The 21399-nt window shown below is 48.5% G+C and overlaps 1 protein-coding gene and 1 non-coding gene across 3 annotated transcripts; one reads left to right on the top strand and one right to left on the bottom strand.

Annotated features, from left to right (window-relative positions):
• Positions 1-1060: 1060 nt before the first annotated feature.
• Nrsn1 (neurensin 1) lies at positions 1061-18664 on the bottom strand. 2 transcript variants are annotated; one of them, XM_047557098.1, is made up of 4 exons: positions 18496-18664; positions 16618-16689; positions 11282-11517; positions 1061-2681 (listed from the first exon to the last, which is right to left on the bottom strand). In XM_047557098.1, the coding sequence occupies exons 3-4, from the start codon at positions 11504-11506 to the stop codon at positions 2283-2285; spliced, it is 624 nt and encodes a 207-aa protein (XP_047413054.1). In that variant the 5' UTR covers positions 11507-11517; positions 16618-16689; positions 18496-18664; the 3' UTR covers positions 1061-2282. The 2 variants fall into 2 exon arrangements, with proteins under 2 accessions (XP_047413054.1, XP_047413055.1); XM_047557099.1 differs by having other exon boundaries at positions 11282-11482; positions 18496-18662.
• Positions 7404-7483, top strand: LOC124989843 (small nucleolar RNA U2-19). The gene has a single exon (XR_007109658.1). It is a non-coding gene; the product is annotated as a small nucleolar RNA U2-19 (small nucleolar RNA).
• Positions 18665-21399: the final 2735 nt, after the last annotated feature.

Raw genomic sequence — 21399 nt, 5'->3', positions numbered from 1 at the left:
ATACGGAACCACTCAGTGCATGGCGCCTTGCCCTGGGAGGCAGTGGGCAGTCCGCCCTTGGTGGAGCCGGAGAAAAGGGCAGTGCTGGCCAGTGGACTGTGTAGACTGGGGGACTTCCACCTGAGCCTGTTACCTGTGGCTTCTGCCCCTCCAGGTGTCCATGCTTCCACGAGCTGCGGAACTCATCTCAAAGGCTCTCCAGTAGTATCTGCAGCCCCTCCGGGTGCCAGCAGGCCATGTCACTTTTCCTGGAGTTTCAGTGTGCGAGAGAGCAGTACAAGCAGCCCTTCTACTTTGTCAGTCCCCTGACGCCTGCCCCATCCAGCCCCAGATGAGCTTTAAAACTCTCTGGTGTGTTGGTTCTACTCTGGTTGCACTGGCCCATATTCTTTCCAGTGACCGAACTGCTTCCTCATGCTGTCCTTCCTCTGCTTCGCTGCAAGGGCTCCCCTTCTGCCTCGGGGCTGGGACATGTTGCAGGTGCCCACTCCCCCAGATCCTGGGCTGCTCGGCCCGGCCAGACAGGGCATGCTGAGTCACCCCTTCAGACCAGCAGGGACCCATGCATCCTGGCTTCCTGGAGGCTTCTTGCAGGAGCGAAGCTGCTCTCGATGGCTGCTGTAGTATCTGCCCCTAAACGTTCCCAAGTCCCACCAGCTGTTACTTTTCAGTCTGAAGGCTTCCAGAGTCAAGACTCATTCTTTGAGATTGCTTTTCTGCCTTGTATACCAGGCAAGCAGGGGGAGCTTTGAATGACGGTGCCTGCCTTGCCCAGTTGCTTGGGGCTTGCGTACAGCTTCCCGAGTGAAATGGAGGTACTTCCACAGGAGGGTGGAGAATCTGAAGCAGGACTTCTCCTGTCGGGCCCAGGAGGCTGACTTGCCCATGTTTTATGCTGCACTGTGCAAAATAAGCAGGGCACAAAGAGCACTAATTGCTTCATTTATTCTTCCATTTGGCGAGGGAAGCATCAGAGCTTGTTCCCACTCAGAATGGAAAATTACGCATAGGAGCGAAAGCAGGCCCGCTGAAGGAATGAAAGTGCGATTCAGGGTTGGCTCGTTCACATACTTTATTTATCCAGTGAAGGGGACAGGAAAGGACAGAACTCTTAAGGTGGCACAGGTTTCGAGAGAGTACCAAGGTCACGCCTCTCATTTTCCTTAGTCTAATTTAAAGCCACAGAGTAAGGGCTGCAAGGGACATAGGGGATGTCTTGCTGGAGAATAACACATCTTATTTGAGAACAAAACCCCTTTTTAAGGTCACTATCCACCCAGGGGTTTCTTCTTTGAGGATGGCTTACTTTTGTCTTTATAAAAATACGACAGCATGGTATAAATTGCTGGGGTTGGATACTTAAGGTAGGTAGTGAGAAGCTGGCAGACTTGGTGACTTTCCAGGAGATCAGTTCTGAAAAAAGTCCTGCCATAGTGAGAGCCACAAGAACCACATTAACATTCTTGCGGGAGAGAGAGACTTGAGGACACCTGGCAAAAAAGAGAATCTCAGATATTTCAGTAGGGAAGGCCCATAGAGCCATTGTACAGTTGGGGAGACTGAGGCTTAGGAATCTAAATAATTTCTGCAACGTCACACAGCTAGTGAGTAGTAGGAACTCAAGTTTCCTGGCTTCTAATTCAATGCCTTTGGACATTGCTTTTGGATACTCCTAATATTAATTTTTTCCACCAAGACTCTAAAGTTGGTGATTTTAGCATTTGAAATGAAAAAAAAAAAAAAAGTGGAGAAAACCAAAAGATTTATGCAGAACACTCATAAATTTGTATCCAATCTCAGGAACATCATGTTAAGATATGGTTGAAAGACTAATGTCTGGGTCAAAGTCAGGGAACTCCATGTTTCTATGAACACACAGGACACTATCTTGCACACAGGGATACAGGGTGGAAGACAGCACCACGCAGGATTGGAAAAACCAGTATTAGAAAGTAAGACGGACCAAGTCAGCCATGGGTGGCTGGTCAGATGACACAGAAAGGAACACAAAGCCACAATATTGGAGAGGAGCTGCGGAGGGGCTCCTGGTGGGGACACAGAGCACCCGTCCTATGCAGCTGGGTGAGTGTGCACTGACTAACACCTGGCTGCAACCTTCGCCAGTGCCACCTGAGCTGAGCAAGTGTGAGCTCTGCACTAGGCCAGCTGCCCCCTACCAAACACGCCTGGGGTGGCCAATGCCCATCTGTCACCTGGGAAGCTGGCCTCCTCCTTTTAACAGTGTGTGTGAATCAGAGTGGGGAGAGCGGGTAGGGGGCGTGTCAGGTTGCAGAGAGAGGCTGGACGTTTTGCACCCTGGACAAAGTGACTGGAATCTTTGTTTCCCCTGGGCCAGGAGCCTTGGTAATGGGTGGGGTGTGGGCCTTGATGTTGGCGATTCGCTCTTTAAACTTCTGCTGAAGCACTTTTTCTTCTTTGGAGTAGCTTTTTGCGAACACTGACATGAGCAGGCACCCAGCCATGGAGGTGCCCCCGATGCAGAAGAGCACAGCTCCCGCCAGCTTGCACAGGTCGAGGGCGCTGTTGAACTGCATGGCGTGCCGGTCGACCACCACGAAGTCGGCTTCGCCAAATGCTTCGATTTTGGGGGGCACAAGAAAGCCCACCGCCAGGACAGTCAATCCGAGAATCACGAAGATCGTGCCCGAGATGAGTCCGACCTAGACAGAGAACAGAAGCAAGGTGGAGTGAGCCAGGGCTTCCGCCTGAGGGGCAAGGGTGGCCTTGTCAAGTTTCCAGAGAGAAGGGACTCTTTCCAGTCAGCCCACAGCTATGTGAAAGGTCGACTTACTCTTCTTCTTAAAATGAAGGTGAAAGAAGACCTTTCGGATTTGAATGCAACCTGAACGCGCGGCTGCATCTTGGTGGTTTCCTGCTGGTACAGAGCCTTGCCTTGGAGATGGCACAACCCGCTTCACCTACATGGCCTCGCCGGTATCAGGGATGGGAGAGGCACCAGCTGGCTGACTCTCCCGAGGCCATGCTGTTGTTGGGAGCTGGCTGCCAGCTCAGTGAGGCCGTACCCTGCTGGGCACAGTCTCACAGAACGGGGGCTTGACATGCTCCTCCTGTGGCTATGAGGGAGGAGGCAGGAGGAGCCCACTTCACAGTTGAGACTCAGCTCAGTCCAAACCATGGTCACTGTGCAAGCCACAAATGCCAACCTCTGCCTCCTCTGGCTAAGCTGGTCATGTGGCTGGAGCAGCTCCTTGGCCCATGTGTTCGGCCTCATGATCATTTTCCTTCCCTAGAGATAAGATCTATTAAATATCCCATCATAGACTCTCCCTGACACTTGAGTGAACGCCCACTCCTTCCTGCCCTTCTCTGATCACCCAACCAAAGCCCACCCTCTAGAATACACCTTCCCACACTCTCACTGGGAGCCCACTGCAATGAGCAGTAGACCCAACTTGGTAGCACAGAGAGGTGTTCCTGGTGGTTTTGACTAGAGCACATTGACAGTCCGTACCACCTGACCCCTTTGCAAGCAAGCAGGGCAGGAATCCTACCTGTTAGCTTATAGGCAAGGACAGGTAGCCACACAGAGAGTAGGTCACCGGGTCCAAGATGAGTGGTCCCGAGCTTCAGGGCAGGGAGACCATGGAGCTGGCCCGCAGCCCAGCCCAGAGCGTTTTATACCCTCCTGTGTAGCTACTTGAGCTGCAGTAGCTGCTGCATGTTGCGGGTGGCAGATGGAGCTTAAGCTTCTCTAGCTTCTGGGGAAGGCGACACTGCAGAGGAGCATGACTTACCGCTGGGTAGCTGCAGCGCATTTGTTTGGGATGTGCAGACCCTGCCTTGGCTTCTGGAAATGCCACCGAGGGCTTGGGTCATAGAGGAAGTCACTTCAGTTCTCTCCTCTCTAATTTCCCCATCCATACAGTGAGCTAGGTACAAATGGTAATAGTGCCTAGCTCACTGAGGGGTTGTAAGGCTAAGTGTGACCTGCCTGGAAGCACTCAGTCTTGTATCTGGTGGAGTAATAAACTGTGATAAGTCACTATCATTATTATTTGGAAATAGAACTCTTGCAAAATTGTTATTTTGCATGGACATTGCTCAGTATTTAGAATAAGGAATAGTTACTATCACTCTTATAACAAGGGATTGTTAATAGTTACACATTTTTTCAAGTAAAAATTTTTCTCTTCTCCTGTTCCTAATTACTTTTAGTTAGAATAATAAGGTTGGATAAATAACCAAATGGCACCAGTCACTGCTGAACATTTCAAGTGTATGTACTGATATATTAAAATTTTAGGGGTGATACACTAATAAAGGAGGTTTGGCTAATAGAAGGAAAATATATTCATAACCCATTACTCTCGCAAGCAGGGGAAAGGAGAGCCAGCATTATGGATCATCAGCCGTGACCCAGGCATAGTGCTAGATATATTTTCATTCAATCTTTACAAGCATGTTATGAGAAGCATTTTCATTCCTGTTTCATCTACTAGAAACGGAGGCTCCTAGGGGCTAACAAGCAGTTCCAGGTCTTATAGTTAGCAGGTGGTATGACCACACTCTAATCCAGGTCGGTGGAACCTCCTCTTTTATCCGTAATACTTCACTAATTACTATTTTGTATGTTCCCTTCCTATTATTTCAATTTCAAAAGGGTTTTAGCTACCGTATATGAGCACATGTCCTTTAATGTCATTTTATGAAGAAACTGAAGAAAAAAAAAAGGAGTCAATATGATGTTTACTAAAAACGGAACCTATTCTACGTAAGATGTAAGTACTGCAGGAAGAAACGGTTGTAAAGCATAGCACTTTGGATTGGTTTCTACAGTTCCTAAAAATAGTGGTAAGTAAATTCACCTGTGAAAACTAAACAGTATTTATAACTTTTGGAAAACCAGTCACTTTGGAAAATTCTGAGTGCACCAAGTAAATGAACTTAAATACCCATGGTGACATGCTTCCTGTATCATTAAATTGCCTTCCTCCTCAGGAACTGGCACTAATCCTCAAACACTGTGGGCAGCAGGAAGGCCTCCGTCTTACTTCCTGAGCTTCAGAAGAGCCTGAGGCCAGCGCTCTCCTCTGTCTGCTTCTGTCGTCTCCCTGGGGCTCTTGGTCCCGCCTGACCTTCGATAAATATTCCCAGCTCCAGCTACCAGACTGCTGACAGGGAACAGGAGCAGGCGATCGATCCTCAGCACAGCGTGCTCCCCAGCTGAGCAGTGCATGAGATGAAAAGCCACTCCTGGAATATCACCCTGAAGCAAAAAGGCAAACTGTGGCTTGCAGATGGCAGCTCTGCTCACTGTCAGAACTGGAAAGTGACTGGCCCCACCGAGCGTCTCCCTCTTCCTGTTTGCTCCAGAGTATTAGAGGGAGGAGGGAGGATGTGATGGACAGCTGATTGCAAGGATCCTGAGGACCCCCCGAGAGGAACACCAAGCCCACAGACAGTCAGGGAGAGCCGGGCGGTGTGGTAGGCAGAAGGGGCAGGATGGGATGAGAGGAGTTGCTCCTGGACTTCCCCGGGAGTGTGTCGCGCGTGGGGCGAGGGAAGTCCAGGGGCCGCGGCTTAGCCCTGTGCCTTGCTGGAGTAGCAGAGGGATAAAACTGGTGAGCGATTAGGGTCAGTATCATGAAACTTGTTTCTGGACACGGTTCTAAGCTGAAGTGGTGCTAGATCTAAGAGAAAGAAGGTTCTATTAAATTGTCAGCGTCCAATGAATGGCAGCACAGAGGTTATTCGAGGAGTCAAGTGGCTCTGTTTAGGGCTTTATGGAGGCGCTGAGATGCTGCTGGGGAGACCCCAGTCCAGCAGGGCCTTCTCAGGCTGTGGGGCAGTGAGGCCCACCCCAGCAGTGGAGGACAAGGACCTGCCAGGCTGTGACAAACTCCAGAGGTGCAGCAAGGGTAGTGTTGTGACTGTGACCTCTGTCTGTCTAGGTGGTGCAGAGGATGTGTGAAAACCAGTCCGGCTGTTGGAAAGAGCGCTGGATAGGAAGGGAGCTGGGATTCCAGATGCTGCTGTCTGGACCAGCCGCCCCTCCGTGTGGCTCAGAGAGCAGACGAGGTCTGCAGACAGTTTGCTCCAGGAGGCAGAGACGCAGCCGTTCTGTTCTGTCAGAGCGGAGCAGGAATGACTGTTGGAAGGAGAACCAGCAAGGCGGGAGGCGCCGTCTGTGGGGAGATGCTGGAGGGAGCTGGATGTGAAGCAGCCATCTGAGCTGGAGGCTATTCAGGGTAAGTGCCCCAAGAGCAAACACTGGCGGCTTCTTCCTCAGCCCCAGGGTGGCTGCGACTTCTCCCTCACAGACCCTGAGCTCTGGGATGTGGCAGCTGCCAGCAGCTGTGACAGATTATAGCTCGTAAGTCCCTACTAGCCTCATCCTGACGCTGAGCTTTACAGAGCAAGTACCCATGTCAGGCAATGGTCTAGGTCCTCCTAGTGCCTGACCTCACATCATCTACCCAGCCTGTCTGCTACAGGTCCCTGCACCTGGCCACTGGGGTCTCCTATCAGCACGCCACCCTGAGACTCCTTTCCTCCAGGACATCGCAAGCACATTCAAGGGCTTCCATCTTCAAAGTGTGCTCAGAAGCCCTGCGTCCCACTGCCTGGGTCATCCCTGCCCTTGACTTCCAAGCTTAGTCCTCCAGGTTTTCCTCAGAACTGTTTTCTCTCTGGTCACTGATGACCTCCCAATTATCAGAGCCAATGTGACTTTCTTTCCTAATCTCACTTGAATACTCTGTAGCCATTGATATTAAACACTTAGGCCCTCTTGAAACCCCTGCCTGCGGTCATGTCCGACACATGCGCTCCTCATAACAGCTCACTCGGCCCGCGTTGCCCAGTCATTGGTGTCCCAGGGTTCCGCCCTTGACCCCGGCCTCTTATTCAATATGTTCTCACTAAGGTTTAATCTAAGGCTGTAGTTCCAGCTCCTGCTTCTTACCAGCGATTTCCAAATCTCTAACTCCAGCCTGAGTTGCTGTCCTGAGCTCTAGTCTGTATTTATAGATGGATTTCTGACGCTCTGTTTCCAAATACCATGACTTACAGAAAAATGTCCCAAGGGCTCTTCAAGCCCCAGATGTTGCACATGGGATTCTAAAGCCCTTCCCTGTTTCTCTGTCTTCCTCCCCTTTCCCACTCAGAGGGTCCTTCCTCACATTGCCGTCAGTAGAGTCTGCCTCATAAAAATCTCATGAATCCTCTCTCCCTGCCACCACAGCTGCTCTGATGGCAAAACCATTAACACATCTGGCCCAGACATTCACAACGGTGTCCTGATCTAGTCAAAACTGACCTTGACCATCCTTCAAGGGTCATTTGAGAATCCTTTTAAACACAAACATACTATCACATGGTTTCTTTTAATAGTCTCTTACAGCCCCTAAACCCTTCAAGTGGATCAGTGATGAAAACAGCCAAATCGGAGCATCAGAAGACCTTCCAGTTAGTCTGATGTATGATCCGTAATGTTCTGAGAAGCAGACTGTAAAGTAATTTAAAACCTTTGGGGCTTATATCTGTCGTGAGTGTGTGTGTGTGTGTGTGTGTGTGTGTGTGTGTGTGTGCGTGTGCATGTGCATGTTCATAAAAGTACCAGCTCCTAAACCCAACTCTTCAATATCTACCAAAACTCTGAAGAGAAATCTAAGATTCAGGTGTAAACTCTGATGTAGCTCTGAGGGGTTGGCTGAGAGGAGGCACTTAACCTAGGTCTAGAGAGGAAAGAGAGGGGCCAGAGTCACCTCCACTTTATAAGGCGATGGAGGAGGCACATCACGCTGAAGGCCCTCTGAGCAGTTTCTGGACAGGCTGAGAAGAAGGTAGAAGGCTGACCCCGGGGCGAGGAGAGGCTGGTGGGAGCGAGAGGACTGGCTGAATGCCCACATAGACAATCAAGTGGCAACAGACTTAGTGAAGGTCAAATACAAGGATAAGAAGAAAATTCCACCTGCTCCATCCTTGGGTGGCAGCAAGTGGCAGAGGTCAGAAGGGACCACCTCATGTCGACTTTTGAAGATGGAGGAAGGCACAGGCATTGGGAAAGCTCCGCAGCTGCTGCAGCCCAGTCACCTAGGACCCAAAGGCACAGAGACTGTTCTCTGTGTGTACGCATGTGTGCACAGTGTGTGTGTTTACACCAGATCGTGGGGCATTCCCTCCCCTCCCAGGAAAACCCACATTCGTTACTGTCCTGCCCGCCTCAAGCCGAGAGGTCCTGGAGAAGCTTTTCTTGCAAGTCTTCCATAGATTTCTGTGATCTGCCTCTTGCCTGCATTTTCAGTTCATCTATGACCCCTGTCCCTGCACTTGTAAATGTTTTCTCCACCTGAGTCACACTTTCTGCAGAGTCCTGAACATGCCACCGTCTCTCCCTCAACTCAGAAATGCGTGCACTTCTTCCTCCTGGGGGGGTGGGCTGCCCCTCTCCTGCTTGCACATGGGTGGTCCCCTCTGTGGGTGGGGCCACTTCTCCAGGCTGCGGCCGATATCCACTCCTCCCTGCTCCCCCAACCCCGTGCTCCCAGGAAGGGCCCTGACCGCTTCCGTTCAGCACACTGCGTGGTAGCACTGTGGGCTCATGTCTGCTTCTCCTCCCTGACGGTGCACTCCGTCAGGTCGGGCTGATCTGTACTCGGAGGTGAAGCGTGTGCCTGTATAATCTTATAGCGCCTACCAAGTAGTCTAGAAAGAAAGAAAGAAAGAGCAGCATGTGAGGTAGACGTTATGCAGATCCTGCCATAGGGCAGACACTCTGACTCCGACCTGCTGAAATCACTTTCCTTGTGAAGCCCCTCCATGCTGCCTGCTGTCCTGAGGCCTTCAGAGCACAGAGGCCTGTCAGGGCACTATGAGCAGCCCTAGGAGAGAACACGGCCCTAGCCACACCGTGGTGGAGCCAGAGAAGAACCAGCAACTTGAACCCCCTGCAGGAGCTGCTTGAAATGAAAAAAGAAACAACATTGCAAAGGAGCATAATAGAAGCAGGTGTGTAACTGGTACCTCTCTGCATTGGCACAAAGGTCTCCATAAACACTAAAATGAATTCACTCGCCTTCCCTAGGAGGAGTTCAAGAACAGGTGGTTTATTCCTGTGGTACAGATTAGGGCTCTATGACAGTGAATCCTCAGGTCATGCAGGTTGATGCTAGGCTTCTAGTGTTTAAGGATTAGGATGTGAATCTAGGACTTGGACGTTGCAGGAATGTAACTCTATGAGGCCATGACTTGGCCTGCTCTGGGTCTACATGAATGCTTATAATAACCTGTATGTCGGTGGATATAAGGCTTTTAGCACAATAACTCTGTCTCTCTCCCTCCCTCCTCTGTAGCTATAGGGATGGAGAGAGGCAGAAAGTAACCATGCAACCACTCCCTTTTATCTGGGTAAATACAAGATGTGGCAGGCATGGTTGTGTATTTCATTGATCCTGGACAGTAAAGATTCAGTGGAGGTAAGATTTATAGAGGGCAAGGATGCTGACTTGACTAATTCTAATACAGAGCTTGTGACAATAGTATGAATTTGAATTAGCACAGGACTTGGATAATGCATGTTAGCAACTATGCTACCCAGTATGTATTTATTAACTAGATTTCCAGTTTTATTTCCATTGAACAACTCATCTGGAAATAGCTAATCTAGCTAATGATAATTGGGTATGGATCAGTCAATTGTTTTAAGCTCTTTGTAAATATTACCTTACTTAATTCTCACATTGTGGTGGGTGTTTCAAGTGTCCCTATTGGAGGCCCAAAGTCACAGAGCACTAGAACAGGAGAGCTGGGGTTTGAACTCAGGTCTCAGGGAGGAATCCATGCTCAGGCTGTATTGCTTCTTGTCATACTGTATTACCAGTAAATTGCAAGCTTACGTCCTCTTTTCGCTTTCTAAATTTGGGCTGTCCCAATGCTCTCTTCCTAGGTGATCTTGGCTCTTCTGGTGTCTTCTATGCACTCTCTGTGTCAACAACTCCCAAGCCATGAGCTGTGGCTTGGTGTATGTAAACGTCCACTAGAGATCTCTACTTGGATACCTAACAGGTCCCTCCACCTAACACGGTCAAAGTCGAGCCCCTGGTTCCTCCCCTCTGCCCCACTCATCTGCGGAGTCCTGTCTCCTAGTAAGCCATGAGACCAAATGCCATGCAGGTCCAGGGTCACGCTTGACTCCTCGTTCCCTCATGCTCCACTTCTAGTTCATCAGCACCCTGACTGCCTGGTCTTCAAACTTAGTGCTAACTTGAACTGAATGTCACCATTTCCACTGGTCCCACCTTGGTCTAAGCTGCCATCATCTCTCGCCTGGGGGCTTGTACAGCCTCTGAGTTGATCCGACTGTCTCTATTTTCCACACAGGAGCCAGAAGGATGGTGTTGTCTGCTGCAGACCACCTTCAGGTGGCTGCCCTCACTGCGGAGGTAAAAGCCCAAAGCTTCACTGTCATCTTTGGATCCCACATCTAACTTTGTGCTGCTGTTTTCCTGTCCCTTTGCACACTCTACTCCAGCCGGGCTGGGTCTCTTCTCCTTTCAGAGGTTGGGACCTGCTTTTCCCAGCACAGGAGACCTTTGGTCTGATGAGCTCAGGTCTGCTCCCTCAGCTCATCCTGGTCTGTGCTCGGATGCCTTCTCCTCTGAAAGGCTTTCCTCGCATGCATACACCAGCCTGGGACACTCTGCTCATCCTGATTGACGTCTCTTCACGGCACTTGTCACTACCTGACCTTCTGCCATGGGCTTTTCCTGTTCATGGCTGTTTCCCACAACAGATCTTCAGCTCCTGAGGGCAGGGGCTTGTCGTCCAGTTTATCACTTTGATCTCCAGCACTTGGAACCCTCTCGGCACGCAGTAGGGGCTCACTGGGTGTTGGCGGGGGGCCTGTATGTGTTGTCTGATGAGGCTCCCAGAGCCTGTGTGTGCAAGTGGTATTATGACCACTGGACCATGATTCACCATTAGCTCTCTCTAAACACCCAATTTTTTTTTTAAACAATTGCTGCAGTTTGTCAAATGATCCCTATCAGGTCTATAAGGGAGGCTGGAAGGGTGTCCTTTGCCTATGGGTGGTTTCCTGGTGAGCAAACTGCCACCGTGGCACTGCACTTGGGGCCCTCCTCTGCCCCTGGGGCTTAGATTCTCCTTCCCTAAAGGGAGAAAACTGCATCTAGTGCACCAGACTGAGGCACATATGGGCCCGAGCCTCCCAGTTCCCACAGTGCACTTCACCACGTGGGATGCTCCCTGTTGCCCAAGTTACACACACGTTTCTCCTTACCTTCCAGAACACGGAGCTCCACCGGTTGGGTGACCTCTGGATCTGGAAGTCGTCCTCGTCCTCCCAGATGGAGGCAGTGCAGTCTTCGTAGAACTGGTGCAGGTAGGACCGCACTCCATAGCGCTGGGGGCCGCCCTCAGGGGCAGCCTGCACCTGCTGGGACCCACAGACACTGCCGCTGCAAGAACTCATTCTTCCCGGCTGGAACAACAGCACCACCTGCATCAGTCCCTGGGCTTTGGGCTCGGGGTCAGAAGACACACTACGGGTGAGAATCAGCTGAAGAACGTCATTTTATCTGAGCTATGCTCTTTTCTTAAGAGGAAAGGCACTTTTGAAGGCCTGTCTTCCTTATAAGCTGCTCTTCCTTTCTGTTGAATGCAAAGTTACCCCCAACAGTCAATGGCTGGAACCGGTTCTCCATCAGTGAAACCAGGCACAGCAGCAGGGGCCACTTAAATTATGCAAAAACTTAAGCATGAGACACACACAAAATGGCAATAAGGGAGATGAGGGTTTCATTGCCTTGACAAGAAATCTTTAACAGCCTGGGACTGAGGCGTTCTCAGGCTCACTTGTTAGAGGGTTAGGCAGGCACCCTCTTTTGCCACAGATAGAGTTTGTCTTGGACTGTCCTCTCAGACACTCCACCATGTTCCCTTGAAGGTTCTACGTGGGAGACTTGCACCATCTTAGCAGGTTTGGAATTTCACCTTCAGATTGCATGCATCTTTCTCTGACATCCTGATTTTTAGGCTGTACAGAAGTTTGATTAAAATGCTGCAGAACAACATACGCTTCATGCTTTATTAATCACAAATGGCTTGGTCAATAATTTACACCTCACTAACACTACGTACTTCAGTCATTATTTGTGGATACATGGGTCTGTGTGGGTGGCTAGTGCAATGGAGGGAGTAGACCCAGGCTTCTATGATCACCCACCAAGTCTATAGCATAGATAAGAATTGAGAGAGTCATTAAATGAAACTGTGCTATGGGCGGGTTGCTTGGGGCCCTATCTTTTTACGATGGAAATTTCAACTTAATTTGAACTAACTGATACCCTTGGAGAGAGGCATTTATATGGGTTTAGTTAATAATTCATGGTTCAAAAAAAGTCATTACTGAGGGGCAGTAATTTTGGTGAGTCAGGGAATTCTCAGTTATCCTCTGCTCTTTGGTGATCTCTACATAAGCAGATAGATGGGCAACTGGAAATAAGAAATGCTTGTTTGCATTTTTTGATTGTCTTCTAGGTTTCTTTCCTTGTGTGGACGTAGTCTATGTATTACATAGAAGGCGATCTTTCTTAGGGAAAACCACTATTGTGCTGTAACCAGGCCAACAGAGACATAGTGAATGCTTCCAGTTATTATCAAATCCCAACCAGGTTGCTCATTACAAGGACAACCATCTGTCGTTCTGTCTAGTGCCTGTGTGTGGCCACTTGGTTTGTTTGGCTAGAGTTGTTGGGCAAGCTTGGGATGATTGACCTCGTCCCGTCCTAGGGGCACAAAGTGAACCCACCCAACATCTTGTTGGAAATGTGTGTCCTTGGTCCCAGGTGGTCTTGGTAAAGTTCAGAAAGATGTGGCTGATCTTAGAAAGATGACGTGAGCAGCAACGTTGGTGGTGGCCAGTGACCTCATCTTCCTTACTCTTGGTCACATGGTACTTAGTGCCCCTGCTACACCTTGTTCTGGGTATAGCTGACATCAAAGGAGATCACCCAGGAGGACAGTACAGAGGAGGTAAGGGAATGATCATCCCACCTTTCATGTTCTGAAGGCTACCACTCCATAACAAGTCAAGATCATAGGCTGTTCTTCACCTGATTACAATGGCAAAGTCAGATGGGTCAGAGAACTGTTGCTTAGTTTTCATACTTTAAGTGCTAGGATGAGCTCTTCGGTACCTTCTATTTAATCCTTTGACAATGAGGATGATTAATAAGAGCCTATTATTAGTGATATGTAAGCAGAATCATTTTAAACTCACCTTCAAGATGTGCTAATAAAAATTCAGTCAAGGGGAGTTGGGAATCATTACTAACTGCTGTGTCACTGAGGAAACTGAGGCATAGCAAAATCACCTTGTTAAAGGTCACACTGTGAGTCAGGGAGGAGAGGAGAGGTGATATTAATAGAATAAGCAGGAGCATGGACTGCATCACATCCTTGCCAAGTAAGAACCAACTCATCTCCATATACATATTCCAGTTGTCTATAAAGCACCGGAGACTAACATGGGAAAGACCAGAACAGGTATGATAGGAATAAAAGCCCCTCGTAGCGGCAGTGGGAGCTATTCTCAAGGCTGAGGTTGCTCTTTCTCAGGACTGAGCTTGGCTGCAGAGCAGGACCACAGAGCTCTTCCTCAACAGCTGAGCTCCTGCTTTAGGAGACTCCCTAGTCCCACCTGGTGAGAAAAACTATGGGCAAAATCAACAAGGGATAGAGAGTGTCGCAGAACCAGTGCTTTGGGGCCCAAACCTCTCTCCTTGGGATGGATTTTTAGTGCTGCTGGATACCTTTTGGAGAGGTCTCTCCAAGATCCCTACTTGCCTTCAGGAGCACACAGCATGAACCAGAACCTTGTGCTGACCACTCTGAGAAGAGACTGGACTCCATACTAGTTTCTGAGTTGCACATGATTGCTCATGGGCTCTCAGGCAAGCTCATAACCTCTCTGGGCTGTGGTTTCATGGTCCCTAAAATAAAGCAGTCGGATCTTATTGACCTTTAATTTCTTCCAAATGTAGTTTTCTAGGATTTTTTTTGGCTACAAACACACAGAAGGAGTCAATTACTTTTTGTAAAAAACCACAGGATTAACTGACTTCCCATCCCCTTTCAGTACCTGATGGGTCGTCAGTCTCAGATTCTTACTTAACTCTAGTGTATATGAAGCTTCAGTGTAAAGGAGAGGGCAAGTTACTGGTTAGGTTAGTTACCTCTGAACCTGCTAGATAGGGTGTGTGCTGTGTGCCTAACACATTGCTTCAGTACAATATATGTTGCCAAATAGTCCCCGGGGGTCTGAGAGGATCCATACATCTTCCCCAAGTTATAAGTAGTTGGGACTCACTTCCGGAGAAGAAGGACCCTGTGGAGGAACATGACATGAGGTTTGAAATCTGACAAGGGCAAGTGAAGGGCCTGGACCTGTGAAATCCCCGCAGACAGCTGCAGGACTCAGAGAAGTTGGCACCTTTTGGTTCCATTTTTTTTTTTTTTTTTGTCCCAGAGAAGATTATAATTGTTTGGAATCTACTTGGTGGGCTGACATCTCTGGCATTTTAAAAAGAACACAGAGGTCACTTCCTAAGTCACTTTCAAACCTGGCAACGATTAAATTATATCCAATAAACTAGGACTGAGAGAGATAAGGAGGTTGTGCAAAGGCTTTGTCGTCTGGCTCGGCATTCGCTTTCCCAGCAAGGTTGTCCAGGGTCCTGTTTGTATGTCAGCGGCTGCAGTAGTGGCAGTGAACATGGTGGCCATGTCAAGTGTATGAGTGTTGTTAAGGAAAGATCTCACAGAGGGTTCCTCACTTCAGAGAAACCATGACAGGAGGGGAGAATAAAAACTCCTCTGGAACTGCATGTTAGGACACATCTGCAAACACTGTGGCCTTCCTCCCCACCTGGCAGCCTGGTGGAGCACAGGGAACCTCTGTGTGGGTCCTCTAGTCATCTAGGAAGGAGGAGTTGTTTTCCTTCTCCCTGGAGGGCATTCCAGGTGCAGGTGAATGAGGATCCACCGTGGCCTTCTCTTTGCCGTCATCTGCCTACAGCGGCCGCCTCTCTTGCATGCATAGCTAGACATCAGATGCCGATTCAGTCATACCAACGTGGCATGCCGATAGCCTCTCTGAGACCAGTGGAAGGACAGCGTTGTGCCCAAGCCCTCCTACCTTCTTCTGAAAGACCCCCCACAATCAGCCTGCCTGAATGTCAGCACCCATCGTTCTCTGTCCCCTTGTCCAGGTTTGTTTCTCAACTGGGCACTTGTTACCACCTGGTGTTCCAGGTTTGACTTGTTTGTGGTCTGATATACCATGCACATGGGGGGCTGTACGCTCCGTGGTGGGGGGGCTTTTCTAGCCTGTTCACCGCTTTATCTTCAGTACTTTGAAACTTTCTGGTGGGTGCAGGTATTGTCCCGAGTGGTCCCTCATTGCTTGTTTCTCCCTTTTCCCAGTGTTTTAAAAGTGTTGCTATGTGCCGGGTGCCTGACAGACAGCAGACGTGCAGGGGGCGGGGCCCAGGGTGCCTGCAGGGGACTCTTGGATTGGAAGGAGACACACTTGTGAAGCATGGAGGCAGCAAAGTGGGCATTGTAAAGAGGCACTGCAGCAGGAGAGAGTGCAGATGCTGAGAATCCCTGTGGGCATGTCTGTGTTGGGCAGCAAATGCTTCCATGCGGCATTGGGATTGCCATGTGCACCAGTATGTGGTAGCACCAGTGTTTTGGAAATTTGAATTTCAGTCCGATACATGCAGTTACCCTTTATTTCACTTTAAAAATTCTTACAGTCATGAAAACAGAAATAAATAGTTCTGCCCCATGAAGCCCTAAGACTACTTGTTTGTCTTCACAACCTCCTTGAGGGAAGAGAGGCAGCAAAAGGAGGCACAGAAAGGGTGAGTGTTCACCCATGCTGTGAGCCCGTGTGCAGCCAGGCTGGCGCAGCCTCCCTTCGTTCATTCACTTTGAAATAGGATTCAATTTTTCCTACTGCTTTTCTTTTCCTCAAAATAATTTGGAGAAAATGAAAGTGAAGTTCCCATTAAAGCTACTTTCTACAGGGCTACTGCTGCCAGAGAACAGGTGTAGGCACACAGGCCATTTAGACCACTTATCCAAACCCAGACCCAAAGGTCGGCTCACTTAAAAGACTCCATCCGGCTCCTGGGTGGTGCAGGGAGGCGTGGCTGCCTGCTGACAGCCTTTGGCTCCTCCGTCAAGCATTCTGGAAGTGTATCAGCATGACCTGAAAACTCGAGATGTGTTTCTACCGTGGAAGCATTTCAGAGATGTTTTATCTTTCTGGAATAGTTGTAGAGATCATGGTTCTATATTATGAACTTTTAAATACCAAGACAGTGGATAGGTAGTCACTTTTATAATCTATAAAAGAGTAATGATATGTAATTATCTCTATCAATTACTTCAATCATTCAAGATATATATTTCTAGTAAAGTACATAAAGTTCAAAGACAAAACAAGAAGAGAGAAGGAACTCACGTTCCCTGTGACACTCTCTCCTTCCTCTGTATGCACATTGCAAGGTGATTCTGTATTTGCACATGATAAGGGTTGAGTCTTACCTTTGAAGTTCTCTGCTCCCTCTGCAGTTGTTTGCTCTTTGAACTTTCTTTTTAGCAGTACATTCTTCAATCCTATGTAATAAAAAAAAAAATCTCTGCAGATGTGATCCAGATCAAAATTGAAATTTCAAAAGTCATTCATAGAACTTATAAAACCATGTTATTGTTGACAGATACATTGACAGTCAAGATAGCTTTTTTAAAAACAGAAGTCTAACTTGCAGTTCATAACTTTCTAATGGGCTCCCATGATGATGTGTGGAGTAAATGAATAACATAAATCAAAAGGGTTTTCTAAACCATAAGACACTATATCAATGCTAATCTTATTTTTCTAAAACCATATACCATGTAGTTAATAATACCAACTAGGCTGATCCACCAATCCTACATTAAAAGATTACTTGCTTCCCAGATATTCCACAAGTGATTTCCATGGGGCTTGTTCCATTATATTGTAAAATAAATGAGTCTTGTGGTCACAATGGTTTCTGATAGGCTTACATGCATTATACCCTTACTAAGGCTCTTTGGACAATTTTCTTATTAGGCTTAGTTTTACTTCTTTATCCATTTTCTTCCTATCATGATCATTTTACTTTCCATCTGCCTAAGAAAAGCAGGTGCCCATGCAAAAATTTAATTAAGAAGACATTGCCAGCCATGGAGCTAGCTACTGGTTTCCTACATTACTCTAGTCTTGTGAAATAAAATAATTGGGGCTGTATTTTCCAAGTTGCTCTTAAAAATCCTTTCTGGTGAACAGGTTCTCATTCATTTGGAGGGGATATCAAAGACTGGGGATGAGTAAGTCCAGCAGAGGCCTACCAAACTGTTCTCAGGATTTCCAGGTCCATCTACGTAAAGCATAGTTGAACCTTCTTCAAGTCCTGGCCCCCAGAGTTTAAGTACATGTGAGCAGATGTGGGGAAAGAAGCAAAGTGTACTAGAACCGGGGTTGAGGATGGGAAAAGGAAACCAGTCAACTGCAGGTCCCTACATTCACGACCTTCTCCCATCTCTTATCTCTCCCTCTTCCCCTTTCCTGGTCCTTGTCTCTGTCCCCAATGCCATCTCTGTCCTTGTTTCTGAATCTCTCAGTTAAATGCTCCTTCTTTTCCCTGCTGCCTTCCCGTTTTGTCTGAAGGAACTGGAGGCACACATGCGCTCTGCCCAAGGCGCTGGCCTGCCGGAACCCCCAGGAGCTCTCCAAGGTACTGACAACATTTTCGCTGCAGAGCCAGGAACCAATTAAGCTGTTCAACTCCAGCTGTCTTCTTTAGGTCACTCGCTTGGGTCTGATCCCCACTCAATATCCCTTTCCAATAAGAAGTAGGTGCTGGGATCATATCAAAACACACAGACATCTTCAGATGTGGCGAAGGGGCGGGGAGGGTGGTGCAGATTCAATTCAGCCTGGAAAATCAAACCAGCTTTACAAACTCCCAACAGCACACATTTTATTTTTACCTAACGGACAACTTTTCTTTTCTCAAGTTTTAAGCTGTTCAACCCCCAAATTCTTACGTAACACAAATCACAAACCACCAAGGCATGGAGTTGGCTACCTCTAATTTTACGGATTTTAATATGCAAGGCTTCTGTGGAGACGCGTATGCATAGAACAAATGTCAGTGAATGAATGTGTGTGTGTGTGTGTGTGTGTGTGTGAGAGAGAGAGAGAGAGAGAGAGAGAGAGAGAGAGAGAGAGAGAGAGAGAGAGAGAGAGAGAGAGAAGAGAGAGAGAGAGGAGAGAGAGAGAGAGAGGAGAATGCGTGCGCGGGGAGGGAGGAAGGAAAGAGAAAGCGAGGAGAGGGCGCGCTGGCGACGAGCTGCGCCCGGGGAGCACAGCAGCAGCCCTGCGCCCGTGCGGCTTACCTGGCCTCCGATCCCCTGACCCGTGGAGCAAGTGCAGCTGGCCTAGCTGCAGATCTCTCGCTGGGGTCCCATCGCTGCCGCCGCCGCCGCCGCCGCCGCCGCTCCCGCCGCGCGAAGCTCAGCCTGCGCGTGAGTGACAGCGGCGCCCACGTGCCCGCGCAGCCGCCGGGCCGGTCCGCGTGCGCGGGCAGCGGGCGGGGCAGACAAGCGCCGGCCCCTTCCTGCCCGCGGCCGCGCGCCCGGGTGGCCTGGCGCCCAAGAAGCGGGGCGCGTGTTTGCTCGGCCTTTCTGCGCGCCCCTGTGATCTCTCTGCCCGGGCCACGTCTGCCCGGGGGACAGGGCTTGGGGGTGAGTGGAGGGGCAGGCAGACCGGCGGACAGGGCTTGGGATGAGTGGAGGGGCAGGAAGACCGACTGCAGCCACCGGAGACGGTGGGGGCGTCTCCCCGCTCCGCTTTCTGTCCTTGGTGAGACCAGAGGTGAAGGGCTCTTCTCACTTCTCAAGCACTGGGGGTTTCAGTTCCTTATTTCGCCCCTGATCCGGAAGCCTAAATGGGAGAGATGAAAGAAAGATGAGGAAAACGACGTAAATGATGATATTCAAGAAATAAACATCATCACCCTGTGTACATGTATGATTACATGAATGGTGTGAATCTACATCGTGCACAACCACAGAAATGAAAAGATGTACCCCATTTGTGTACAATGAATCAAAAGGCAGTCTGTAAGATAAAAATAATTAAAAAAAAAAAGAAAGAAAGAAATAAAATGTGCTTTGCAAGGACACACTAGAAAATCACCTGTGAGTGCCTCGGAAAATTTAGTGGGTGTGGGCAAGTTAGTAACCTCTACTCCAGGGCACTTTTTGCAGACCACTGGTAGGAAGCATTGAACAAGAAAACTTACCAAGATCATTAATCCTTGCAGGGTCAGGCTATAAATAATAATAATGGCAACGCTTAACATTTACATAGTGCATACTACTTGCCAAGCATTGCTTTAAGTACCTTTTAGGCATATTAATTATATGCATGTTTGATCATGGAATCCGCACCACAGCCCTATGTGATGGACACTCTGTGACCCCCATTCTGAGAGATGAAGAGGCTGAGGTACAAAGAAAATAACCTGCACACACAGTGATGCAGATCCAAGGTCACACAGCTACTAATGGGGAGAGGGGCTGCAAGCTACAAGGTGATCTGGGGAGGACTAAGAGTGTAGGGGTTCTTTGCCCATTATTTTCTCACCTCCACCTGGGTTTTAGGAAAAAAAATTAAAATCCCTTTGTATTCTTATTAAAGAGTAGATGCACCTAGCAAATGTTGGGCAAACATTCAGAAGGGCACCAGGACTAGGATGGCTTTGTCTTCTTCGTTCATGGGGTTCACAGCTACGCTCTTGAACTCCACCTAACCCATAGGTATTCTTATTTCTCTCTGTTCCCCCTGTGCAAAAAAAATTACACCTGCAAGAGTTTTGACATGTTGCTTGTTTTTTGCTGAATGCTTGTTTCTTCTTAGGTTCTATCATGGCTATGCGTGTTTTCCATCCTTGAAAGTCTTAAGGACAACATGCCGGCAAAAGTCCTGGGGTTCTGATTTGCTCTTCCATTAGAGGTCAGACTCCTGGAAGGGCATGGCTTCCCTCTGATCTGGTGCCTGGTGGTGTCCTGATTTCTTTTGGTCTGTGTCCATTCATTCAGAAAGGTACCCTAACTAGAACTTGACTGGTAGCGACTTGGGTCTTAGTCCTGGGTCTGCCACTGCCCAGCTATTCAACTCTGACTGGTCTGTTTCACTACTGGATGCCTCATCTGTGAAATGCTATTAATACCTACTTCATAGAACAGTTAGAAGAACAAAATGAAGTCATATTCATAAGGCATTTATTGCAATGTCTGGTAAATAATAAGTACTCAATAAATTGTAGCTATTATTCTATTACTACAACTTTACTGTTATTTAGTGAAATGTTTTAGGAGTTTGTATTTTCAGCCTGGAGTCTCAAGTCCTCTAAGTTTCCCAGGAACTTTTCTTTGGCTTTACCTCTTCTTTTGCCAGGTTCATTTCCAACATTGTCCTCTCTGGCCATGAGATTGGGGGCAAGGAAGTTCTTCCAGATTCCTCTAGTCCACCAGCTCTGGTTCGGTCTCTGTTCCAAGTCAGTTAGTGAGATAAAGTAAGACATGGCTTGCCCCCCAGGCTGCCCTTACTGTGAGTTATCACCAAGATCTTGTTCTACAAAACTAGAGCTCTAATTATTCATTTTGCAAACATTGGGGAACAAAGGTGATCACTCTGAAGCAACTAAGCTTTGACTTGATACATTTCCCTGGGTTAGAGTATATGGAAACATTTAACAGTAACTAGCTTATTAATTCATTGTTCAACACACACTTGTTGAATGTCTGCCATTTAGAGTGCAAAGGGTGAGGTGTGAACAGAAGCATTATAAAAGTCACTGAGAAGAGAGGTTGGGGAGGTTGCGTTTCCTGGTTGTTCTCTGGAAGGGCCGTGGTTGTTGGGCCTAGCTGCTTGTCTAACCGGTGTCTCATGTCCATTTCCCATCACACTGGACGCACTGGTGCTCTGCACACACACCTTGTGGGATCCTCCATTTGTTTATGTCAGCGGTTCCTGCTGGTTCCCCCATGGGGATGTCCGCACACCTGTTCTATTCCTCAAGAGCCAGCACAACTGCCACCTTCTCAAGGACATCTTTGATGTGCTTGAACACAGCTCACCGCTCTTTGCCTTGAGCACTGCAGCCCCTGTTCCTACCCGCCTCACGGTTCTGGTTGTCTTGCAGCTGCTTTTGAATCTGTTTACTCTCTCCTGCTACATAGTCCCCACAATGTGTTTTGTATTCCACCCAGCAGTCACAGGGCATTTTGTACAAA

This window comes from Sciurus carolinensis, chromosome 7 (assembly GCF_902686445.1).
Source record: "Sciurus carolinensis chromosome 7, mSciCar1.2, whole genome shotgun sequence".
Taxonomy (NCBI): domain Eukaryota; kingdom Metazoa; phylum Chordata; class Mammalia; order Rodentia; family Sciuridae; genus Sciurus; species Sciurus carolinensis.
The sequence above is the reverse complement of the archived record's forward strand: the minus strand, read 5'-3'. Positions and strand labels throughout refer to the sequence as shown.

Coding starts and splice junctions, on each gene's coding strand:
- Nrsn1 (XM_047557098.1), bottom strand. CDS start 11,506: ATGCAGGTGGTGCTGTTGTTCCAGCCGGGAAGAATGAGTTCTTGCAGC. Junction 2,682..11,281: donor GGAGCTCCGTGTTCTGGAAG/GTAAGGAGAAAC, acceptor TTCTCTGTCTAG/GTCGGACTCATCTCGGGCAC.